The sequence below is a fragment of the Narcine bancroftii genome, chromosome 6 (assembly GCF_036971445.1).
Source record: "Narcine bancroftii isolate sNarBan1 chromosome 6, sNarBan1.hap1, whole genome shotgun sequence".
In the NCBI taxonomy this organism is placed as follows: Eukaryota; Metazoa; Chordata; class Chondrichthyes; order Torpediniformes; family Narcinidae; genus Narcine; species Narcine bancroftii.
The window spans coordinates 35,761,220-35,786,228 of record NC_091474.1 but is presented as its reverse complement, the minus strand read 5'-3'; the positions used below and the strand labels follow the sequence as shown (position 1 = coordinate 35,786,228).

Below are 25,009 nucleotides of genomic sequence, written 5' to 3'. Positions count from 1 at the left end.
TATCACAGCTATAGAAAGAGAGGACGCTGCAGAAGGAGTGTCTACTGAGATGGTATGGGTGGAAATCAGAAGTAGGAAGGGAGCAATCACTGTTCTATGAGTAGTCTGTAGGCCCCCAAATAGCCCTTGGGGCACCGAGGAGCACATAAGCATGCAGATTTTGGAATGGTGCAGGAAATACAGGGTTGTAGTTATGGGTAATTTTAACTTTGCTATTGACTGGCACCTCCTGACTGCAAGAGGGATAGATGGGGCTGAATTTTTTCAGGTCTATATGAGAAGGATTCCTGACACAGTATTTGGACTAACCGACAAGAGGAGAGGCCATACTGGATCTAATTCTGGATAATTGATTTGGTCAGGTGGTGGACCTCTCAGTGGGGGATCATATTGGTGAGAGTGACCACAACTCCCTGAGCTTTAGCAGAGTTAAAGCAGACAAAATGGTACGTGTTTAAATGGGGAAGGGCTAATTATGATGGGATGAAGCAGGAACTAGCGAGAGTAAATTGGAAACAGATGTTCGAGGGTGAAAGCACAGAACTAATCTGGAGGATTATAGAAGAATAATGGGATATTTGCGGCTAAAAGTGTTGGGTTCAGGGTTGGGGCAGGGAAAAGATGGTAGAAAAAGGGAACTGTGGTTGACAAAGCAGGTGAGGAAGCTAGTCAAGAGGAAGAAGAAAGTATACATCAGATATAGGAAGGAGGAAACAGGAAGGACTCATGAGAAATGTATGTAGCCAGGAAAAAAGTACTTGGGAGAGTTCAAAGGGGGCATGAGAAAGTCTTGGGATGTAGGATTGAAGAGAACCCCAAGGCGTTCTATGCATATGTGAAGAACAGAAGAATGATGAGATTTAAGGCAGGGGCTGCTGAAGGATAAAGGAGGCAAAGTGTGCCTGGAGAAGACTGGGGAGGTTCTAAATGAATACTTTGCTTCAGTATTCACAAGAGAAAAGGTCCTTGATCATGGTGAAGTTGGAACAGAACAGGCTATGAGGAGATTAAGAAAGCGGAAGTGTTGAATCTTCTTGAAAATATCAAGATTGATGTTCCTGGAGCCAGACGCAATATACCCTAGGTTTGCTGTGGGAAGTGATGGAAGAGATAGCTATGGCAGTAGCTATGATCTTTAAGTCCTCTTTGATCACAGGGGAGGAACTGGAATATTGGAGAATGGCAAATGTAGTCCCCTTGTGTAATAGATTATAAATATTTGGGATTTTGGTAAGATTAGTGGGTTACAGACATACACACATTTTAAAACAGATCTTATTTGAAAGACTGAAGAATTAATATTCAATAACATTGCAGGACATCTGGAGAATGTGATGCACATTTCACAAGTAGCTGCTAATTGAACTGATGCCATAGAATGAATGGACTGGAGACACTCTGACTGATGGAAGCTCTTTTCAGGGGTTTTGACAGAGTGCACAGAAAGGTCACTCCTGGGTTTTGTTTATCTAAGATAACATCTTGACCGAGGAGGAGAAGAACTCCTGTTGTTTGCTGAAGAAGGTGGGGGAGTTTGCAAGTGAGAGAGTCACATGGGCTCTCTGGCAGTTCAGTTGAAAAGAGAGAGGGAGAGAAAACAAGTCCTCTCAGCTGGTGTGTGTGACACTGAAAAGAGACTGAACAATCACGGCTGAACCAAGCCAGGAAGAGCTGGTTGGAAACAGAAAGTTCCAAAGCAATGGATGACTGGAAGTGCTATCTGTCTGATGTTTCTCTTGGAATAAGAGGAAAAGAAAGGAACTCTGTGGTGGCCTGAAAGAAAGAGGTTACCATCTGGAAAACCCTGATTGGGCAAGTTTCATCAGTGAGACATTGAGGTGACTAATGGTGGTACCTCACTTGTGGAAATCCTGGAACAACAAATCTCTCTCTGCAAACCCTACAAGAACCTTCCTGAACGGTAAACATTTACCTTTCGAGCACCAAAGCCTGGTGAACTTTATACATGTTAAATTCTGTGCACAGTCTAAGAATTGCCTGCATCCAGAGAACTTGGAAGAAGGAGAAGTGAGATTGAACTGTGAACCAAAGAACTTTTCTTAAATTTACATACATATTACATACGCATGCACTTAGAATTAGAAGGGGGTTAATTTGAGTTAGTTAAGTATAGAGATAAGAAGTTTGATTCTGTTTTCATGTTTAAAAATAACTTGTTTTAAAAACCACTTGTCTTAGTGAATCTCTATTGCTGCTGGGTTTTGGGGTCCTTTGGGCTCGTAACACCTTGTTTAAAAAAGGTAATAGGGATAATCCTGGGAATTATAGACCAGTGAGTTTTGTGTCAGTGCAAACTATTGGAGATGATTCTTAAGTACAGGATCTATGAGCATTTGCAGAAGTGTTGTGTACTCAAGGATAGTTAGCATGGCTTTATGAAAGGAAGGTCATGCCTCACGGATCTAATTTAGTTTTTTTGAGGAGGAAGCAAAAGAAATTGATGAGGATAGGGTGGTAGATTTGGTCTAAATGGATTTTAGCAAGGCATTTGACAAGGTCCCTCATGAGACACATTCAGAAAGTCATGAGGTACTGTCACTTCATTTATAGGAAGGATGTGGAAGCTATGAAGAGAGTGATGGGGTGGACAGCCAGCGCCTGTTTCCCAGGACAGGAATAGCAAACCCAGAGCATGTGAGTACAAAGTGAAGAGAGGGAAGACATCAGGGATAAGTTTTTTTGTTAAATGCAAAGAGTTGTGAGGGCCTGCAATGCCTTGCCCAAGGATGGTGCTGGAGACTAAAACATTAGAGGCATTTAAGAGACTCTTAAATAGGCACATGGAAGAACAATAGAGGGTTACAGGGTAGGGAGGGTTTAGTACTTTTTTTTAAAAGAAATTATGGGTCAGCATTAAGATCAAGGGCCGAGGGGCCTGTACTGTGCTGTTGTGTTCTATGTAAAATTCAAATGCACTTTTAGCCGCAAATATCCCATTATTAAAATCCACAAAGGTCACCAGATGATCAAACAGGACTTTTTCTTTCATAAATTGGTCAAGTATAACACTTTGAATGTGCCTTTACTCCATTGAAAAGGTATTGTTTTTTTTTAATTCTTTATATTAATTGCGTTCAGAATTTTAAATGGTATGAACAGTGTAAGTATGGATTTATGAAAGAAAGGTCCTGTTTGATCTGTGACCTATGTGGATGTGACTAGAAGAATGGGACTTTTGTGGCTAAGGTGTATTTGAATTTTCATAAGTTATTTGTTAAGATCCCAACAGTTCAACAGAATTGGGAACAAGGATTAGAAGTCAAAAAGTAAATCGTGGGAATGTGGATCTTTATTTGATTAATGGAGTGGCAACTAGCACTGATCAGTGCTTGGATCCCTGCAATTCAGAATTTTTATCAACAAGTTGGATGAGCCCCACTGATCAAAATTGAGATTCGGGAGAAAGATGTGGAGGCTTTAAGGGGATTTTAAGATAGTGAACATGCAAGAATGTAACACAGAATATGCAATATAATGTGCAGAAAAGGTCTTTTTTAAATGGTGAGGCATCAGGTACAGATTCTATCACCAATGTGTATAGGTACAGATGGGAGTATAGGATGACTGTGATTGGTTGAGAGCGTAGCCACATCTACTGGCGGGTCTTAAAGGATTGCTCCTAGCCAGACCAGGTCATTCTGGACTGGTTGACCTACATGTGATACGCTTCAGACTTCTCGTTAATAAAATCCTTGGTTTGGATCAACAAGCCTTTGATTCTTTTGACGCGCTCTACAATCAGTCTCTTTGAACATCAACGTGACCAAATGTGTCCTTGTGAACTTGACTATAAATACTGGTTTACTGTCTTTGCATTGAAAAGATAAAGACTGAAGATGTTGGAGATTTTAAACAAAAGGCACAGACACTAATGCTTTCTGTTCAGCTGCTGGATAATTTGGTATATCAATGATATTTTAGCAGAGCAAGGAACAGTTACATATTCAACTTGTTTTAAGTTGTGGAAAAGGAGCAAATCATGTTGTTCATGCAAATCATCAGTTATTATGTCAAATGGTGGAGAAGGCGCAAGGGGGCAAATGGTGGAGAAGGCGCAAGGGGGCAACTGGTGGAGAAGGCGCACGGGGGCAACTGGTGGAGAAGGCGCACGGGGGCAACTGGTGGAGAAGGCGCACGGGGGCAACTGGTGGAGAAGGCGCACGGGGGCAACTGGTGGAGAAGGCGCACGGGGGCAACTGGTGGAGAAGGCGCACGGGGGCAACTGGTGGAGAAGGCGCACGGGGGCAACTGGTGGAGAAGGCGCACGGGGGCAACTGGTGGAGAAGGCGCACGGGGGCAACTGGTGGAGAAGGCGCACGGGGGCAACTGGTGGAGAAGGCGCACGGGGGCAACTGGTGGAGAAGGCGCACGGGGGCAACTGGTGGAGAAGGCGCACGGGGGCAACTGGTGGAGAAGGCGCACGGGGGCAACTGGTGGAGAAGGCGCACGGGGGCAACTGGTGGAGAAGGCGCACGGGGGCAACTGGTGGAGAAGGCGCACGGGGGCAACTGGTGGAGAAGGCGCACGGGGGCAACTGGTGGAGAAGGCGCACGGGGGCAACTGGTGGAGAAGGCGCACGGGGGCAACTGGTGGAGAAGGCGCACGGGGCAACTGGTGGAGAAGGCGCACGGGGGCAACTGGTGGAGAAGGCGCACGGGGGCAACTGGTGGAGAAGGCGCACGGGGGCAACTGGTGGAGAAGGCGCACGGGGGCAACTGGTGGAGAAGGCGCACGGGGGCAATTGGTGGAGAAGGCGCACGGGGGCAACTGGTGGAGAAGGCGCACGGGGGCAACTGGTGGAGAAGGCGCACGGGGGCAACTGGTGGAGAAGGCGCACGGGGGCAACTGGTGGAGAAGGCGCACGGGGGCAACTGGTGGAGAAGGCGCACGGGGGCAACTGGTGGAGAAGGCGCACGGGGGCAACTGGTGGAGAAGGCGCACGGGGGCAACTGGTGGAGAAGGCGCACGGGGGCAACTGGTGGAGAAGGCGCACGGGGGCAACTGGTGGAGAAGGCGCACGGGGGCAACTGGTGGAGAAGGCGCACGGGGGCAACTGGTGGAGAAGGCGCACGGGGGCAACTGGTGGAGAAGGCGCACGGGGGCAACTGGTGGAGAAGGCGCACGGGGGGAAATGGCATATTTATGTTCTTGGTGAACTATTAATTTTAAAGGAAATAGAGGTGTCTGTGTTTTCAATTGACTAATCAGATAAAAAGAGAGTAAAAAAAATATAGTTTTTTAACCTAACTTCCTTCTACTTGCTGATTGTGAGAAAGAAAATTAGTTTGAAAAATTGCACCTTTTCTTTTATACTTCTGTGGATTTGTGTGTGTTGTGTGCTTGCATTTATAAGGTTTAAAAAAAAAGCTTAAAAGAAAGTTGATGAGATTTGGTAGAATAAACCCAATATACTTGTATTTCAGACTGGATTTCATTGCTCCAACCATGATTTATGGACTTGTTGGTAATGGTGATTAGGCTGAAAGAATGTCCTTTTTGGTAGAATCAAACAGTCATCAACAGATTCACACCTATAATTAGTGCCTTCACTGTGAAGCTCAGTTTGGAAACTAAATGAAACAAAAAGTTAGTGTTTGGAATTTTACAGAAAGTTGACCAAGAATGTGTGAATTTCCAATTATCTATCAACCAGACTGATTAATATTTGTTTTAATAAATTTTGTTTGTGAATAGAAGAAAAATGAGGGCTTGATAAGATGTTGCAAATAATTCAAAATGCTGAAAAAAGTGTCATACATTTCTGAATATGTGGACATTTTTCTCCAATACAATGTATTTAATTATTTGAAATAAAAGATTCAATGTATCCTTTCAAGTAGTTGGGAGAATATTATCTATGTTACATTTTAGGATAGACTGGATCGTTACATGGAGAGGAGAGGACTGGAGGGGTATGGACCGGGTGCTGGTCTGTGGGACTAGGAGGGTGGGGATTTGTTATGGCATGGACCAGAAGGGCCGAACTGGCCTGTTCTGTGCTGTCAGTGGTTTATATGGTTGTCTATGTTCTGCTATTATTTATTGCTGATGAAATTATAGCTTTCGCTAGTCAAAAAAAGTTTAAAAAAGTATTCGTTTTGTATCGGTGGGTACTTAAAAAAAAAAATGCATTTTAAGCATTTAATTTTAAACTTGACTTTTTGGATTACATCTATTCACGTTTGCGGTCTTTAATATAACCATCATTTCAATTAAATTTAACTAAATCTGAGGTAATGGTTCAAATTTGGTTTGCTTTTCTTCTTGGAATATTCTAATTATGTAATGACTATGTGTATTTGGGATAACCTATTAAAATAATGACTGAACTATATATTTTAATAAAATTATTCTTAATTTAAAAGCCTTAATGCCCGAAAACTGTTTCTTAATTTGGAAAAAGTTTAGTGAGCACCTAATCGTGCAAATTTTGAAGAAGCAATTCTGGAAGTAGCTTAACCTAGAAAAGAGTAAAATCTATTAACATTTCAACTCATTGCTCGACTAGTCTTTTGATGTAGTCGACCATTTAATTGTGTGCCTCACAAAAAATCTCAATCAAAGGAAAAAGGCTTTCTCTAACTTTCAGTTCATAATCATGCAGAATTTCTGCTCATTACTAAAGGTGTGAAAATTGGTTGTCATATTTCTAACTTACAAATTGAAAGTGCAAGTTCTTCAGTGCATCGATGTTGTGATGTACTTTTGAACTGAATTTTATTGAAATACCTTCCAGAGTTGCACCAATTCGAGGGGAACTTGCAAGGAGTTCTCCCATATTTCTGCTCCCTTTGATTTGCTGGAGGTTTCAACCTTGAGTAAAGTAGGAAAGTTACAATGCATAATGGGCATAATCCTTTCAGACGAGCTGATGATGGGAGGAATGAATGCTTGGGATAATGGATGGAAAGTCATACAAGCAGGCTTCTTTGTTCTGGTGGATTCTGGCAGATGTATAATTTAATTGCATTCTACAGTTGATCCTTCTAGATATTGGAAAGGTTTTGGTGGTGGGGGAGGGGGGGGGTGTGTCAGATGAAATGAAACCTATCAGAGAATACATGGTATCTATTTTCTTGCAGGCACAACACTTTTGTGGCTGATGTTAAGTTATTGGTCATTGATCATCAACCCCATCGTGATGGAGAGGATGTTACACATCTCTTTTGTTGGAGTTAGCTGATAGTCTTGTATTGTACCACAGATGTTACTTTGTTCCTAATTAATTCGAGCTTCAATGTTGTCCAATGAACGCAGGCAAGGTTGGCTCATTATCCAAGAGACTGAAGAATATGAATGTCATACAGTCAGACGTCACCATCATTACTTTGGATCTGGAAGAAGATCATTGTTGAATATTAATTTGTAATCACTATTGATGAGTACTTCTGTGGACTTGTTAATTGTAAAGCTGGGAGAGTAATTGGCTAAATGAAACTGTAATTTTTCATTTCCTAAGTTCAGTTTTTCTCATTGACCATCTTCAAAACCAATGTGCCATATGTTGAACCCAGTCTATGTAGTACCCCATGCATCTACCTTTTTTCTATATCATGTGGAATTGAATTGGCCTTCATAAGATCCAATTAGATTACTGTATTATGTGTGTCCTTCAGCCACAGAGCCCATCGCTAGTGTGCCACATTTGTCACTGTCCTTGGGGTTGTCTCCTTCTAATTGAGGGGATGGGGGTGTTCTCCCTGTTACTGGCACCCTGCACCAGTTGCTGCTCTTCCACCGCCCCCACCACCACCAAATCTGCAACTCCTCGAGGCCTAATGCAGGCACTGCCATCTTGTGCCCAGACACCATGGTTACAGGTTTTTAAATAAAATAACATTGGCTCCTTTAACAGTCCATTTAAAGCCTGTACAGAGCCAGCGGCAGTAGGACTGGGCCGGTGGGCTCAATAGAGGAGCATTGTATCTCTACTCTCCACTCTTCCCTGTCTGCATCAGCAGCGGCGCTGCCATTACAGTAGCTTCAGCAGTGCCGTCTGACTTTTTTTAGTCCTGCATTTGGCTGTTGAGTTTTAGGTATGCATTATATTGCTCCTGGCATGCTTTTGTATCGATGGGGATAAAGAAGCTTCTTTGACCCTTGAAGGGTTTTATTCTGTGAGAATAATTGTATCAAGCTGTTCTTAGACTGATTTTGCTGGCAAAAAAAAAATTGTAACTTTACCATGTTCCCAAATGATGGAGGAGGAGGCATTTTCAGAATCTACTGTATTAGCATATTTGTAGCATCCATCACCAAAATCAGTGCCTAGTGGAACATCTGATTTCTGGTTTTGATTCATCTGATTGTTGATTGAATTGAGTGGTTTACTAAGCCATTTTTTTTAGCTGTTGAGTCAAACTGGCCAAGGCCAGATGGGCAAGGATGAAATTTCCTTTCCTGAATAACGAGCAAACCAAATTTTTCTTCAGTAGCATAATATCTATGGGTATGAATTTGGTGCAGTCATTAAATTACCCGGCTGACAATTGGCAATCTCGGCTTGGTCATGACTGGACACCCATGATCTGTTTGTCAGTCTAAACTTGAGCCTCCTGGGCCAACTCCTTGAACTCTCTCAACTATTCCTACACAGATACATCTGTCCTAAGCCTCATCTGTTGTCAGGACGAGGTCAAATGTAAACTTGCAGAACAATTCATCATATTCCTCCTAGTTTGACTGTTTCCATCTGGTTCTACTGTCTCCATCTGTTTACCTGCTCCTACACTTTTTCGTTCCAACTTTTCTATTACAATACCGCCTCCCCCCCACTCCACTGTCCACTCCACTCTGATAATTGTCTGATTATTGAACAGGCAAGCATACAGGGTCTCAGTGGAAAACTTTGATATCCCTTTGCTTCCAAGGATGTTGCTTGGCCTGCTGAATCCCTTCAGCAGTTTCTTTTTGCTTTGGACCGAATTGCAGTCCTTATTCAAACAGCTTCATTCTTTTTAATCAGACGTACACTCTCGTGTCTGCTGAAGCATTGGGTGTAGAAAGGAACATCTGCACACAGCTGTGCGACATTTGCTGAACCCCAAGTGTTGAACAAACATTTGCTTTAATCTTTGCAAATACTGAAGATCTCTGAATGGACTCAAGATATCCAAAGCAAACGTCCGTGTAAGGTTGTGGTTCTTCATATTCTCATCGGGAAGTGTATTTATTTGCTTCAAGCAATTCCCTACCAGGTGTAATCCACAAAAAAATGCACACAGTAAATAGGACTTGCAATCCAAACCCAGGGTGATTCTAAAGAATGGGTATTTTTTTTGTATTAAACTATTCATATACCTATTAAAACGTTAGTGGAGGTTTAATCTTGATGTTTTATTTATATCAATAATGTTCCAAGAACTAAAAGGAAAGTGCCAGTAGTTATGTTTCAGTAATGTGCATCCCTTAGTTATAATTGAAAATTCACAGTTGTTTAAAGTCGATTCATGAATATTTGTTACAAAAGTACCTTGTAAACTTTTCAAGCAACATTGAGAGATTGATTAATTTTTGAATATTAAAGAAAGTGGAGCCAAAAAATAAATTCAGCCTTATAGAATTGGGGATCAGGAAAGAGCAACTGAATAACCTCTCCTATTTATATTTATTGCTTTCTTATTTGCTTTGTTTCATAGAGCATGTTTGTTCAATTCTTTCTTCTATGCTTCGGAATTTGAAAGGTCAACAGCGAACTCGACTACTTAACAAATTCACAGAAAATGACTGTGAAAAGGTAATCTCACATCTATCCATTCTGAGTTGCTACTAAGTAAAAATAAAATGTTTATTCCACGTACTGTTGTCTAACAAGAGAGCAAGAAATATAATCAGCAGAGCCTCTTAATCATATTTTAATTACACAAGTGAGCAGTAATCTATAAAATATTGTAGGTATCTCCAGCTCCAGATGGGACATGGCTAGACCCTCAAAGGTTCATTATTTTAGTCTCCTGAATGACCACTGGTATTGCAATTCACACTCTGTGTTCTGCACTTGCAGTTATAATTGGATCAAGAGGCAAGTTTTGATGAAGATGTCCGCACCGAAGAGCAGGCCACTTGCATATTATTTCTTAGAGTATGTCAGTTGCTTATTAAAGTTCATGTGGAAGAATTCCTCCCTGAATGCCCTAAACACAAGGCCTCTTCCTGCCCACATCACCACCAGTTTGTGCAGTCAGTGTAAGTGCTTTGTCATGTGCTCTTGCCTAACTAGTTTGTGTAGCAACTGGACACATCAGTTCTCATACATTTTAATGATTTCCTGAATACATCAATGACTTAAACAAGTGTAGGAATCGTCAGTGGAAATTGATTGATAGATAATTTGAAATTAACTGGTGATCTCTTTACATCATACTGTTGAGGGGGGTGCTGAAAGTGTGTACAGTTGAAAGAGGGCATTAGCTAAAATGGAAGTACTTAAATTAGCACAGCTACTGTGTCCTCTCAGTCTGTCCTTTTTAGACAGCTGATCACTTTTCACTCAATTTCTCACCAATATGGTGTACTCCAAAACTCCACCTGACAATATTTGCACCCAGTACAATTTTAAGTTGTAACGAGATTGACTTCCCAAAAAATTAATCTGCTGTAAATGTGGCGCTGACCTGCTCAAATTTGAAAAGCAAACCGTAGCTAATTGGAGTTAAATAGGAAAACCTGCAGATGCTGTGATTGTAGTATAAAACACAAAAGTGCTGGAGAAACTCAACAAGTCATACAGCGATCTATAGTAAGTCAAGGGTAAACAACATTTCGGCCCTGAGCAATACCACGTTGAAACGGTCAAGCATCTCAAAACTACCTTCAATGTAAAACTAATTTCAATTTTTCACCATGAATGAGTTAGCATGAATGAGAAAAATACATTGCCTTTTGATGCTTTGTTTTGAACAGGCAAGCGTCAGTTTTGGGGAAAGGAAAATTTGGCATCACAAAGTATGCAGGATTCTCTTCCCAGTCATCCCTTGTATGTTTTAAAAAAGATTAACTAGGAAGATTTGATTTTGACGAATTACCAAAAAAAAACCTTTTAACTGCATTTGGTGGCATTTAATTGTTCATTTTAATTTCAGTTGCTTTTAACATCTTTAATGATGAAATTGATATTTAAAAAAAATATTTCCTGTCACCATTCTTCAATGAAAGCAAATATTGACATCTTTGGATACCGTTCATGGACATCTTTCAACGGCAGTGTTTCTTTATTATGGTCTCATACATATCAAGGCTTGAGATCCTAATGGGTACCTGTAATCTTTACCTTCTTTCCGTTCTGTCTTTTGAAAGAGTAGATTTGTTTAAAAGCTTTCTACATATTAGCAACAAAGAAAAGGTGTGAAATTGAGCAATATGTCAAATATGTAGATATCAAAGAGAAAATGCCTTTAATTGCTGGTGTTATTTTAACATAGAAGGTCATTGCATGCACTTTCAAACCTCTTGGAAGTATTATTTATGTGTACATAAATGCTAACGGTGTAAATTGTTTCGTCAACTTTTGAAATGTTACACAGGTGCAGTAAAATTTACATCAATAAATGATTTGCTGCAACATCCTAATAATTGATCTGGTGCTTAGTCCCAGTATTAATGTTATTGAAAAAACAATTAAATCAGAGGCTATTAATTTTACCCTGCTCGTTCTTTGTGTGCAAAATGGCTTTTGCAAGTTGTTGTTAGGGAGATTTTCTTACCCAAATTTGTCTGTAGTTTTTTTTTGTCACTGAAATACAATTCCTGTTTGAAAAGTCTCAGAATGGACCTTCGCCTCGGGGAGTGCTCGGATCCGGGAGAGAAGGCGACGCAGGGGGATCGGGCCCGAGCGCGGCCCCGCAGTCTGACCCCCCCCCCCCACAAAAGAAAAAAAAAGTCTCAGAATGATTATGATTTTACATCATCAATGCTGATTCATATTCAACAAACAAATATTCATGGTTTAAATAGCTATAATTTTTTGTTGTTGAATATGAAACATTCCTGGGGAAGAAATTTCATGAGATTATACTTTATGTGCATAGTTGGGAACCCACTCCCACGGGGTCTTCCTCCTAGACTTGCATTCTTTCCTCCTCCTACCACCCCCACTGTGGGCTTACTCCCACTCTTTCCTCCTTCCACAACTCTGATAAAATTATGTCGATTGGTTAAAGCAAACATGGTTCCTTCACCAGTCGAAGGCTCTTGTAAATGATGCCACTACCACAGCAATTCTTGATGGATTCAATACTTTCGTCAGGCCAAGGGAAGTTGCCAAAATATTATTGCCTCCACTTCTTGTCATTACTTTATGATGTGGTGAAGTCAGAATAGAAAATTGGCAATTGGCCTATGCTTTGCACCCTACTAAGTAGCACTTGTCATTGGTCAGAATATTAACACTTGCTCCACTACTGCAATGAATTCTTGTCTGTAAAATGTGATTGTTTTCTTCAACCAAGGCTGTGTCTGGTCATGAATTGCTGTCCTCAGTAGAAGCTAGCTAAATTGGATTCTTGCATATTGCAGGCTTATGCAATCTTTGATTGATAGCTATTTATGTTTCTTATAGGTCGATCGACTAATGGAACTGCATTTCAAGTATCTGGAGGCAGTGCAGATAGCTGACAAGAAGATTGAAGGAGAAAAACATGTATGCATTAGCAAAACCTTTATGCGCCTCTTGCAAACCTTTATGTTAATCTCTGATTTAACAACTAGTTAGTTGAATTTGATTCTGTGAGCATTCCAACAGAGCTTTATGGGATTAGATTGGCATTTTGTGAAGACAATTTGCATAGGGCCATGAAAGCAGAATTCTGGATAAGAGTTTTCAGGTGATATGCAAGGCAGTTTTTTTTGTAATTGTCTAAAACCATGGAGAGAAGTCATATGAAATTATGTTGCTTGTAACTAAAATCAGAACTTCATATTCACACTGCAGAAGAATTGAATATTCATCATTTCTTGGAAAGCTGCAACACGTTGTGATTTCACAATGAAGACCTAAATGAAATCAAAATAAAATGTAAAGCCCATGGGAGAAGAAAAGTCTATCAAGGTCTCATTTGGTGCTGAGTGATCTACCTAACATGTGTTTTTTCAAATTTTTAGTTATGGTAACAGAGAGCTGCCATGGCCTTCATTTTTAAAATTAAAATCAGTGTTTTTAACCAACCTAGTTGCCTACATAAGCAACAATTAGGAGAACAACAAAATTCAAATCTGCTGTAATTTAACCTGATATTGCAGAAATTGAGATGCATTATAGGACTCCCCCCCCCCATCTGTTCAGGTCCCACTGGTAAGCCCCAGGACATTCTCGGTGGCTTTTGAATATAGTTGGGGTTACAGTCTGCAAATCCAACTGAAGGCTAACAGGTGTGAAGAGATCGATTGGGGTCAATCACAGTTACGTGTAGCATCTGTTGGTCCAAGAAATATTATGGCACAATGGATGCCTTTAGAATAAGAAAGGAAAACTTCACAATGGCCATTGTGAAGTTTTGGCAGCAATTGCACAAAATGGGGATTATGGTCCTTTCTTTTACTGAATGGATTCAATAACCAGCCACAACCTCTGCAATTGACTATTGAGATTTAGAATAGGCTGAACTCAGAACTCAAACCCCATCGGGAAAGAGAGTCTTGCAGCAAGTCTGCCAACTTGCACCCTTCACCACAAACTGCTGCAGAATACTCCCCAGTCTCTCTCTCTTTCTCTCTCTCCCTCCCCCAATCAATGGATGTTTTCTCTCTGCAAAACCACGTGGCCCCTCTTAGGACAACAAACTTCAACCAGAAATTTAAAACTCTGGCACCAGTTTAGCAGCAAAAAAACTTCTCAGTTATTGAGACTATTTGTGAAAGTCTCACAAACACTTCCCATTTTCTCTGCAAAGCTAACTGCAGACATGAAGTCTACCCTTGGATAGATCTTGCATGGCAAATGAGATGTTTGTTTGTAAAATGTGTCCTGATAACTAAGTCTCCCAATCTTACCCTTTTAAGATGTATTTTATCACAATTTTATTAACTTATTCCCTAACATTATCACCATCACTGGCTGTCCACTCAGCTCTGGATCACCTAAACAACAGCAACTCGTACATCCGGCTACACTTCATCGACAACAGCTCAGTCTTTAATGCCATTATTCCCTCAGTGCTGGTCAATAAGCTCCAAGTCCTGGGCCTCTGTATGCCCCTCTGCAACTGGCTCCTTGCCTTACGCATCGATAGACCACAGTCAGTATGAATTGGAAACAACGTCTTCTACTCACTGACTATCAATACAGGCACTACACCCACTGCGCTACACCCATGACTATATGTGATTAGGCACAAATTAAATGCTATCTGCAAATTTGCCAATGACGCCACAATTGTCAGCAGAATCACATACAGCAACGAGGAAGCGTCCAGGAGGGAGAGAGATCAATTAGTTAAGTGTCACAACAGCAACCTTTATTCAACGTTCGCAAAACTAAGGAGATGATGTGGAAATCAGGAGAACACAAATCAGTCCTCACAGAGGGGTCAGCAGTGGAGAGAGTCAAGAACTCAAATTCCTGGTTGTCAGCATCTCTTAGGATCTGTCCTGCAACTTCCATGTCGATGCAATCATGAAGAAGGCTCACCAGCGGCTATACTGTGTGAGGAGTTTGAGGAGATTTGGTCTGTTACTAAAGACTCAGACTACTACAGGTGTACCATTAAGAGTATTCTGTCTGGTGTATCACTGCCTGGTATGGAGGTGCCAACACTCAGGACAGGGGAGAAAAAACTCCTGAGAGTTGTTAACTTGATGTGCGACATCACAGGCACAAGTCTTCATGCCATGGAGGATGTGTACAAGAGGCAGCCTTTATCCTCAAGGACCCCCAACACCCAGGCTATGCCCTCTTCACTCTGCTACCATCAGGAAAAAGGTACAGGAGCCCAAAGATGAGCACTCAGTGGCACAAAGACAGCTTCTTCCCCTCCTCCATCAGATTTCTGAATGAACAATGAACCACAGGACCTACCTCACTTTTTCTTTATATTGCACTATTTTTTATTTATTTTGAAATGTGGTTTATATAAATGCTGCAAAACAACAAATTTTGTGACATGGTCACGTCAATAAATTCTGATTCTGATCTACCATTAGTAGCTTCGGTTTCAATTGCAGGGCTTCTTTGTTTTATTTTTGAGATTTATTATTTTTCAGTCATTTCAGTTTTACTGAAACCGTTTCAATTGGTTTTTAAATACTGAAAATATCTATTTGGGCTATCATAAGATTATAGACATGTGCTTGATAGTACCATGAGAAAAGTAACTAATTGCTGAGCAATCTGCAAATTCTGTTAGTGTATTTTCTTTCAAGGTAATATGTTGAAGAAGTGCTCGTGTAAACTGCTTTATTTATGTGTATGCATTAAGTTTGGATAAAGTTAATGAAAACGAGCTTTTAAAATGTTTATTTTGTTTGATTTTAATCAAAGTGGATCATAAAGGACAGATTTAAAGAGATACCTAAAAATACCATGGCAACTAGGATGCTGAAAAGGCAAATGGCATGCAAGTAAAACAGAATATAAATGTGAGGACATTGACACTTAGGCTCCACTCGAGTATTATGTGCCATTCTGGTCGCCACTCTTTGGGAATGATGTAATTTTGCTGAAGAGTAAACAGGAGATACAGCAGAATATTGGAGGAAGTTATGGTGAGAAATTGTATAAGGTGGTCTTATTTTCCCTTGTGGAAATGAGATTGAATTATATAAGATTATAAGGGCAATAGATCGAGTGGATAGTCAAAATCTCTTTCTCCTGGTAGTGTTATCAAAAATCAGTTTTAGTGAGAGGAATGAATTTGTAAAAAAAATCTGAGGAGAATTTTTTTTTTTTACACACAGCATTTGATGACTGGAATGAGGTGCTAGAGAATGTGGTTAAATCTGATACAATTACTATATTTAAGAAGCATTCAGACTGACACTTGATATGGCAAAGCCTGTAGGGATATGGACCTAATGCAGGGAAATGGAACTACTCTTCAGAAGAGTCAAATGGTTGTCATGGTAGGATGGGCTGAGGGTTAGTTTCTGTGCTGCATGACTGATTCTATAAACTGATTCTAGACACCTTGTATATGTCTGCTTGCATGTTAAAATGATCAATTCTGAATTGGTACAAATGTTCAATGGCTCTGGAAGTGTGTTGGCTTTCTTGGATTCACATGATATTCTTACAGATTCCCAATATGTATCCCAACTAATAATGTTGAAGTACAATAGCAATATCTATGCAAATTAAGGTTCAGAATTTTTAAATACTAGACCAGATGTATTTACTGTTTTTTAAAGCATCTAGAAGTATGAACCTTATCTTAAATTAGGGAAGAGTCAAGATACTCAGAGAAAGGTTGAATTTGACAAGATATGGGGCCTATTCATGAACTATTATCATAATTAGACTACTTAGGCAGGCAGGGGTGCTCTGGATGTTTTCTATCGATGTCAGAGAGCCAATACTCAATTCTTTGCATTTTATTTGCTGGTGACCATGTTTAGTGAGAGGGGTTAGACTAGTATGGGGTTTTTGTTCTTTTTGGTTTTCTTTTCTACAACTAGATAAGTCATTTTAGATAATCACAGTGTATATCTCAAAATTAGAATATGAGGTGAAATTCTCATAAGGATTTTCACTTTTTTTGAGAATTATAAGATAATTATAATTTATATATGACTCATTTTGTGCTGCATTATTTAAAAATATACAATTAATATCTAAACAAATATTAAATGTAAATAAAACTATTATCTATTGTGCTTTGGAAGCATTTATTAGATACCATCTAATATTTCTCTATCAAATTAATAAAAATATTTTAAAAGGAAGATGCTCATAATTCCTTTACATTCACTTATTAAATATTGTTCAATTTAGTAATTTATCTCCGTACAAAATGATTTTTAGACTTGAAAGAGTCAGTGTTTGTCACATTTTGAACTTTTTTTTTATTCTTTAAGCTGTTGACTTGGTCAAACCCAAAAGGAATAGTCTTGACCATTAAAGCCAGTGTTCATTGGCATTGGTGAAAATATTTAACTCCTGTTTATCCAGGATATGGTCCGTCAAGGGGAAATAATTGATGACGATATGGAAGATGAATTTTATCTGAGACGCTTAGATGCTGGCCTTTTCATTCTTCAGCTCGTTTGCTACATTATGGTGGAGAGCTGTAATGCTGGAATTTCTCAGGTGACATAAAAAATTTCACTAAAAATTCTTTATACCAATATGTATCTACATCATTTTTATTACAATATACAGGAAAATTGAGGCCTCTTTCAACAATTATTAATTATGATCATTATTTCACATGAGCTTGGTTAAATGTAAGTAAAACTATTATCAATTGTGCTTTGGAAGCATTTATTAGATACCAACATTTTAAATTTATTTGTGTTCATAATTTTCTGTTTATTTTTACTTGAAATTGTGCTTCAAGCTGTGAAATTAATCATTCTAAAATACTGTTATATGGATAATGCTCATTGTTGAGCATTCTTTTGGTATGACAACTGAATCATATAAAGGATAAATGTGATTATTAGTGCACTTCTCCTTTAAGATTCCAGTTTGGCAACTTCCTAGGTACCTAACTCACCTCGAGCACATTTATCTCCACAGTTTCATTTCCTTCCTGTCAATATCACAGCTATTACATGTCAGCAATATAAAAACTTATTTAGAAAGATATTTATTCACCTTTGACATTGTTTAGATTTTCTTGATAACAAATTTAAGTATTGGTATGTTCAGTGGAAAGTTAAAACTGTTTGAACAACTAGAGACTTCACTGGCAGTTCTAACCAGGAAGGGAGTGTGCTGAGATATATTTGTGTCTGCTTTCAGATAAGGCAGCGTGTGCACCAGATCCTAAATATGCGAGGTGGTTCAACCAAAGTGGTTCGGCACATCATGAGAGGTATGATCAAAAGTGTTCAGAAACAAAGCCATTAATTGAAATGTTGCTATTCTCTTATCGCCTGGTTACTCAAGTAGCCAATAACACAACCCAGCCTTGTACTTTGACCTCATCAGAGCTATAATTCCAAATACATATCAGTTGACTATTTTTTTTGTTGAATATTTTATTTTGAGAATTTTCTATCAACCTGCAGTCAAAATGAAGAATAATCAAAAAGAAAAACATCAATATCAATAATATTAACAAAATATTACAAATATCGAGCCACATGTCGATATTAAAGAGAGGGGGAAAAAAAGAGTCACCATGTGATTCAATTATTATAAAGAAAGAAAAATTACAACAATACTATAAAAATCCAAATTCAATGTCCATGATGAACCAAAAGGAGAAAAAGATAATAGAGAGAAAGAACAAAAAAATAAGAGGAACCCTCCCTCCCCAAAGAAACAAGAAGAAAATATATGAAGAGAGAAAGAATAAGAAAAAGATTGGTTTCATCCAGCATAAATCCCACTCCCATCGAGGGACAAATAGCCTAATGTATCTAGGGTGCTCGGCTCTGAGAACACCAGGGGGAAGAGACAGGAGGGGGGACTTGTTAAAAGATTTACCCTGATGTACCTTGGGTATGAATTCCATATTCTTGAAAATACATCATTACCTGTTTCTGAGGTTATGGGTGATCTTGTCCAGGGGAACGCAATGATGCATTTCTATCTTCCACCAGGGAATCAGATTTCCAAGTAATTTCCTGCTAAAGTGAGCTTAATGAATTTTAATTGATATTTCAACAGCCTCATTTTCTAAATTCTCCAGTAAAAATAATTCAGGAGCCTGAAGGTATCAAATTCCAAGGTGACCATGTTAATTGCAAATGATCCTGTGCCACTACTGCGATGGCCTGTTCCAGTGTGTGGTGTTGGTGATTTATACCATTTTATCTGGATGTTCTAATTTTGTACTTATTCTTTGCAGCTACACGTTCATCTTGCAACTCACTGTACTAGTGCAGTAATCTTAGAGAGTATGACATTTTACTCTGCAGATAGACACCTGTATTAGTATTGCCATAAAACAATCGCAAGAGTGGAAAGAATTTTTACTCATTTAAGAAGTATAATTTTTTTCAACAATTTTTGTTATTGTAGTATTAGATTCATTGTTTTGATCAGATTCTCAAGAACGGGTTGAATATAGTTGTCTGGATGAAAACTTCTGCCACTATTTTTAAGGAGCTCATTTTATTCTGTGAATCCAGCGCAGGATCATTTGTGTGTTTTGTCTTATATGGTGATCTGTACCTACAGAGCTAAATATAATCATGGAAAATCACTTGTTGTTTGCTATTGAATTCTATATCGAAAATAGTTGAGTTGTAAGACCTTTTTCAGGTATGAATTATTTATAACCTAATCAACTTAAATGGATACAGGTAGATATAGATATTTAATAGCTCTTGACTCAGTAATACCATATGTTAATTTGTGATTTTATGTTGTCAGGTAGGCATTAAACAATAATGCATTTATTATTGTAACTATTGTATTACTTGCAAAGGAACAGGAATTCATACTTTGGATTGGATTGACGAATCTTAAAAATTCTGAAGGAAGTCAGCAGATCATCCAGCGTCTATAGACTGTAAAGATAATACCCAACATTTGGAGTATGACCCCTTCTTCAAGGTACCTTGATTCCTTGAAAAAGGGCTCAGTCCTGAAACATTGGTTATGTAGCTTTACCTCCTATGGATGCTACTGATTTCCTCCAACATTTTATGCTTTTACTGCACTGAGGTCTGCAGACTTTTGTTTCACTTGCATCTTTAAATGTTTTCTATGTATAAAATGACACTTTTTATTCCCTTTTAGACATTGAAAGTGGATTATTTTGTTCTTGGTTGCTGTTTTTATCATCAATTGTACATGATCTGCCTGCAGTAAGCTTGATAAATGTTCATCAGTTATTTTTGTAGGGCAGTTAGTTAAAAGATTATCCTTAAAATGAAAATGGTTTGACTCTTTCAAAGCTTTGCATAAATTTTATCTGTTGTGATATAATAACTGAAAAATTTAACTTTCTGGATCTATATTATTTGAACCATTAGTGATTGTAGGGAGTGTTTAATCTTTGAGTATTACATCAGTAATGACTTCCTTCCCTTGTATGACATTATGTTTCAAGAAAGAATACCTTTGCTTTGTTAAACACAGCATAATCCCAAACATAAACAACCCACATTGGGACTGTATACCACTCAGTGATCTTATTTTCTGGAATATTCGTACTATTATTGCGTACAAATTAAACTTGTAGTTTTATAATACATGCATTTGAGCTCATTTACCCATGACTGTGACAGACTCTGGGCCCAGAGGGAGTGCATAATGTTGGAGATGGAGCTGAAGAATAATAGATTATGGGATCATAAACTGCACATTCGCAGCCTAATAACTTTGTGTTTGTTTTATTACATCCCCTAGCTATGTGTGAAAGCACACTCCCATGACAAATGGATGGAAATCAGCTGTAAAGCAGCACCAGTTCTGCTCTTAGAGTACAGAATTGGTTCTCCTTAGTAGGAACTCTGTTCTCTAAGGAGCAAGCATGCTCCAATACTGAAAACCAGAGCCATAGGAAGCCAAAGATTTCTCAATTTAAATTACTGCTTAAAAGCAGTGGTTTATGAAGGCCATTCAAGAAAGTTATTACAAAATTTCTGTGTTCTGCACTTTATGGATTTATCAAAGTATTCACTGAAGAATAATTAAAAATTAATTAATTTAGATAAACAAAAATAAAGAATGTCATACAGCATCCAAAATTTGAATTGTGTATTACCAAAACAGTAGTGCTCATTCCACGAGTAAACTGTCTTGAGTTTTAGCATAAAGATCAGTTGTTGCTTTGCTTATTTTTCTGTTTGTACATACACAAGTTGTTCGTCAATACAGTAGGAAGAAAGGGAAAGTTTCTGATTTGTCAAGTTTTTTTTTAAACTTTGCATAATATATCTTTTTCTGGGTGAATGTAATTTCCGTCATTCTGAAGTAAATTGGATGTACTACTGAGCTGCCTCTATCTGAGATGTTGGGTATCTCACCTGCAAGTAAGTCATAATGGACCAAGAACTCTAAATACTAATTCGTTCTTGTAATCAATCTCACCTTTCACACCCTCGGGAAGTCTTGACACTTCACTGCAGTGTAATGCTTTGAAGTCTAGTCTATCATCGTAATTGATATTCACAATAGGTGTAGAAAAATTATAAATAACTACTGTAATTTCTTTTTGTTGGTTTAAAGGTGATGATGACTTCATTGTAATACACATTGTGCATACTAACAGAAATTCTAGCTTGTTATAGCCAAACAGGTACTTGAAAAGAAAAGTAGTAAACTACCGGGTAATTGAATTAAATTAAATGAGTCAATAAATACTGAGGGATAAATATTCACAGTAATCCTAGCGGGGGAAAAAAGTGACTTGCAATGTCCCTGATTAGTGTACCAAAGGGAGATTCAAGAGCCTTGATAGTTGTTGGAAAGAAACTGTTCTTGACTCTGGAAGTTGAGGCTTCTGTGCCTTCTGCCCAAAGGTAGCAGTGAGAATAAGTTATGACCAGGATGGTGGAGTTCCTGTATGATGTTGACTGCCTTCTTGAGGCAGCACCTCTCGTAGATGTCGGCAGTGGATGGAAAGTCAGAGTCTATGTGAACCTAGCTGTTTGCTACCTTCTGCATTTCTGGGCAGTCAAATTTCCAAACTGGCAGTAAACTTTCCATAGTGCTCGTGTAAAAGTTTAATAGAGTGTATCATGGTGCACCATATCTTCTCAGACTCCTTGGGAAGTGAAAGTGTTGATGTGCCTTCATCACAGTTGACGTCTTCCCATATTCTGGTTCCAGGAATGGTCCTCTGAAATATGACGTCCCAGGAACTTGGCTCCGAAGATTCAGAGTCTCTCTAGTTCCTTCCCATTTATGCATACAAGTGGATAGTTCCTCAGTCTCCCCTTCCTAAAATCGGCATTGGCTTGATGATGAGAGCAAGACTGTTCTGGCACCATCCACCAGGTTTTCAATCTCCACCCTGTATTCTGAATCAGTCATCTCCAGTTATTTGACCAGCAACCAGCAATACCATTAACAAATTTGTGGGTTGAGTTGGAGCTGAACTTGGCAGCACGTCATGCGTGTAACCAGGAATTGGACAGGGGACTAAACACGCAGCCGCAGGAAGTGGTGTTGCTGATATGCACTAATCTGCTGATGAGGAAATCAAGCATCCAGTTGGTGAACAGTCCTAGATACTTTAGCTTGGTCATCAATTCTGCTGGTGTGGTATTGAATGCAGACCTCGAGCCAATTCACAAAGGTCTGTCGTTGGTGCGTCTATGGTCTAGGTCAGCCATTCTCAATGGAGCCCCTCTTCTTTCTTTGGCTTGGCTTCGCGGACGAAGATTTATGGAGGGGTAATGTCCACGTCTGCTGCAGGCTCGTTGGTGACTGACAAGTCTGATGTGGGACAGGCAGGCGCGGTTGCAAGGGAAAATTGGTGGGTTGGGGTTGGGGGTTGGGTTTTTCCTCCTTTGTCTTTTGTCAGTGAGGTGGGCTCTGCGGTCTTCTTCAAAGGAGGTTGCTGCCCGCCGAACTGCGAGGCGCCAAGATGCACAGTTGGAGGTGAGATCAGCCCACTGGCGGTGACCAAGAGATTTCTTTAGGCAGTCCTTGTACCTCTTCTTTGGTGCACCCCTGTCTCGGTGGCCAGTGGAGAGCTCGCCATAGAACACGATCTTGGGAAGGCGAAGGTCCTCCATTCTGAAGACGTGACCCACCCAGCGCAGTTGGGTCTTCAGCAGCGTGGATTCGATGCTTGCGGACTCTGCCAGCTCGAGTACTTCGATGTTGGTGATGAAGTCACTCCAATGAATGTTGAGGAAGGAGCGGAGACAGCGCTGATGGAAGCATTCTAGGAGCCGTAGGTGATGCCGGTAAAGGACCCATGATTCGGAGCTGAACAGGAGTGTGGATATGACAACGGCTCTGTATATGCTAATCTTTGTGTGTTTCTTCAGGTGGTTGTTTTTCCAGACTCTTGTGTAGTCTTCCAAAGGCGCTATTTGCCTTGGCGAGTCTGTTGTCCATCTCTTTGTCGATCCTTGCATCAGATGAAATGGTGCAGCTGAGGTAGGTAAACTGGTTGACCGTTTTGAGTTCAGTGTGCCCAATGGAGATGTGGGGGTGCTGGTGGTCATGGTGGGGAGCTGGCTGATGGAGGACCTCAGTTTTCTTCAGGCTGACTTGCAGGCCAAACATTTTGGCAGTTTCCACAAAACAGGACGTCATGCGCTGGAGAACTGGCTCTGAATGACCAACTAAAGCGGCACACAAACTCAAGCTAGCGTGTTGGAACATCAGAACCATGCTAGACAAGGCTGACAGCCACCAACCTGAACGTCAGTCTGCCCTCATCGCACATGAACTCCTCAGACTCGACATCGACATAGCCGCTCTCAGCTAAGTCCGCCTTGCAGATGTAGGCAGCCTCCAAGAACACGGCGCGGGCTTCACACTTTACTGGTCTGGCAAGCCTCAGGCTGAACTACGCCTATCTGGTGTTGGCTTCATGGTCAATGGAGCCCCTACATTGAAGTAAAAGCCTTGTTTTCTTTTCACCTCGTGTAACATAAATATTTTTATGTTTTTATGTAGTCAGAAGGAGAGAATTCAGAAGAACCAAAACTTGACTGCTTCCAAGGGAAAAGGTGCCCAAAACCTTTGAGCAGAGTTCTAGGGGAGCCATAGTGCAAATAAAGGTTGAAAATAGCTGGTCTAGATGATCTCATGTAGAGTGGAGGGCCAACGAGATGGCATCTGCTATTGACCAGTTGCGATTATAGGTGAATGGTCCAAGTCTTTTCTGAGATGGAAGTTGATTCACTCCATAACCAACCTTCCAAAGCACTTGATCACAGTAGAGATCAATGCCACTGGCTGATAATCATTGAGGCATGTCATCTTGCTGCTCTTGGGTTGACCTGGTTATTTGCAACAATTGTGTATTTGCTGCTTTTTTTAATTCACAGTATGTGGACATCACTGGAAGGGCCATCATGTATTGCCCCTTCCTAATTGTCCTTTCAATTGCCACTGTGAACTACTGTGATGAAGCAGTATTCACAGGTATGTTAAGTGGGGTGTTCCAGATTTTGATCCGTCAATATGAAAGGAATGCCAGTACATCTCCAAGTCAGCCAGAAGTGTAGTTCAAGTGATGTTACAGGCAGTGCACCTATACACCAGATATCCTTGTGATGTTAGGTGCTGAAAAATAAGAGTTTCACGTTTCAGAAATCTTCGATGGGCTGCATCTTGTAAATACCTGGAGATTGCTACAACTGTAGGGTAATGGTGGTGAGCACAAGAGATGGATTGAGTTTAGAGTGCAAATCGAATTGGCTATTTTAAATAAAAACAAAATTGTTGAAAATCCTCAGTACCATCTATGGAAATAAAAACAGTTGATGTTTCAGGTCAAAAGCCCTTCATCAGAACTGGGAAAGAGAAAGCTGGTTGGTTTTAAGTTGGAAGGATAGGGTAAGGTAGTGTTGCCATGGAGATAATCCAGTTGATTGGAGTAATTGGAGAGAGAGAACACCAACAAAGGAATATAAATGCCGAGCTGCAGGTCAGGCAGTGCTGATAGGAAAAGGAGAGGGGATAAGACCAGGGGTGTGGGCAAGAGGTGAAATGTGGCTAAGGGTTCTGTCATTTATGTTCTTCAAGCTGATTTTTGTTTTGTCCTATACGGTATTGAGCAGTTTGAGTTTTTCAGAAGTTGCATTTACCAGACAATTATTCTACCACATCCTAAATTGGTATGTTATAAATAGTGGAAAACATTTGAAATGTAAAAAATAAGTCCTTAATTGCAGTTTGCCTTTTGCTTTTGGTGCATCTTATTAGCTGCCCTATTTTTGTGGAAAGCATCTGATCAATTGTTACTCTCAATAT

At 39.8% G+C, this 25,009-nt stretch overlaps 1 protein-coding gene across 1 annotated transcript in view; it reads left to right on the top strand.

Annotated features, from left to right (window-relative positions):
* Nucleotides 1–25,009, top strand: part of ctnnbl1 (catenin, beta like 1) — a 137,999-nt gene that overhangs the window by 90,007 nt on the left and 22,983 nt on the right. The window contains exons 12-15 of the mRNA XM_069884633.1: nt 9,660–9,757; nt 12,578–12,658; nt 17,120–17,257; nt 17,915–17,987. Of these exons, the coding sequence (XP_069740734.1) occupies nt 9,660–9,757; nt 12,578–12,658; nt 17,120–17,257; nt 17,915–17,987 (390 nt within the window). The remainder of the gene's footprint in view (nt 1–9,659; nt 9,758–12,577; nt 12,659–17,119; nt 17,258–17,914; nt 17,988–25,009) is intronic.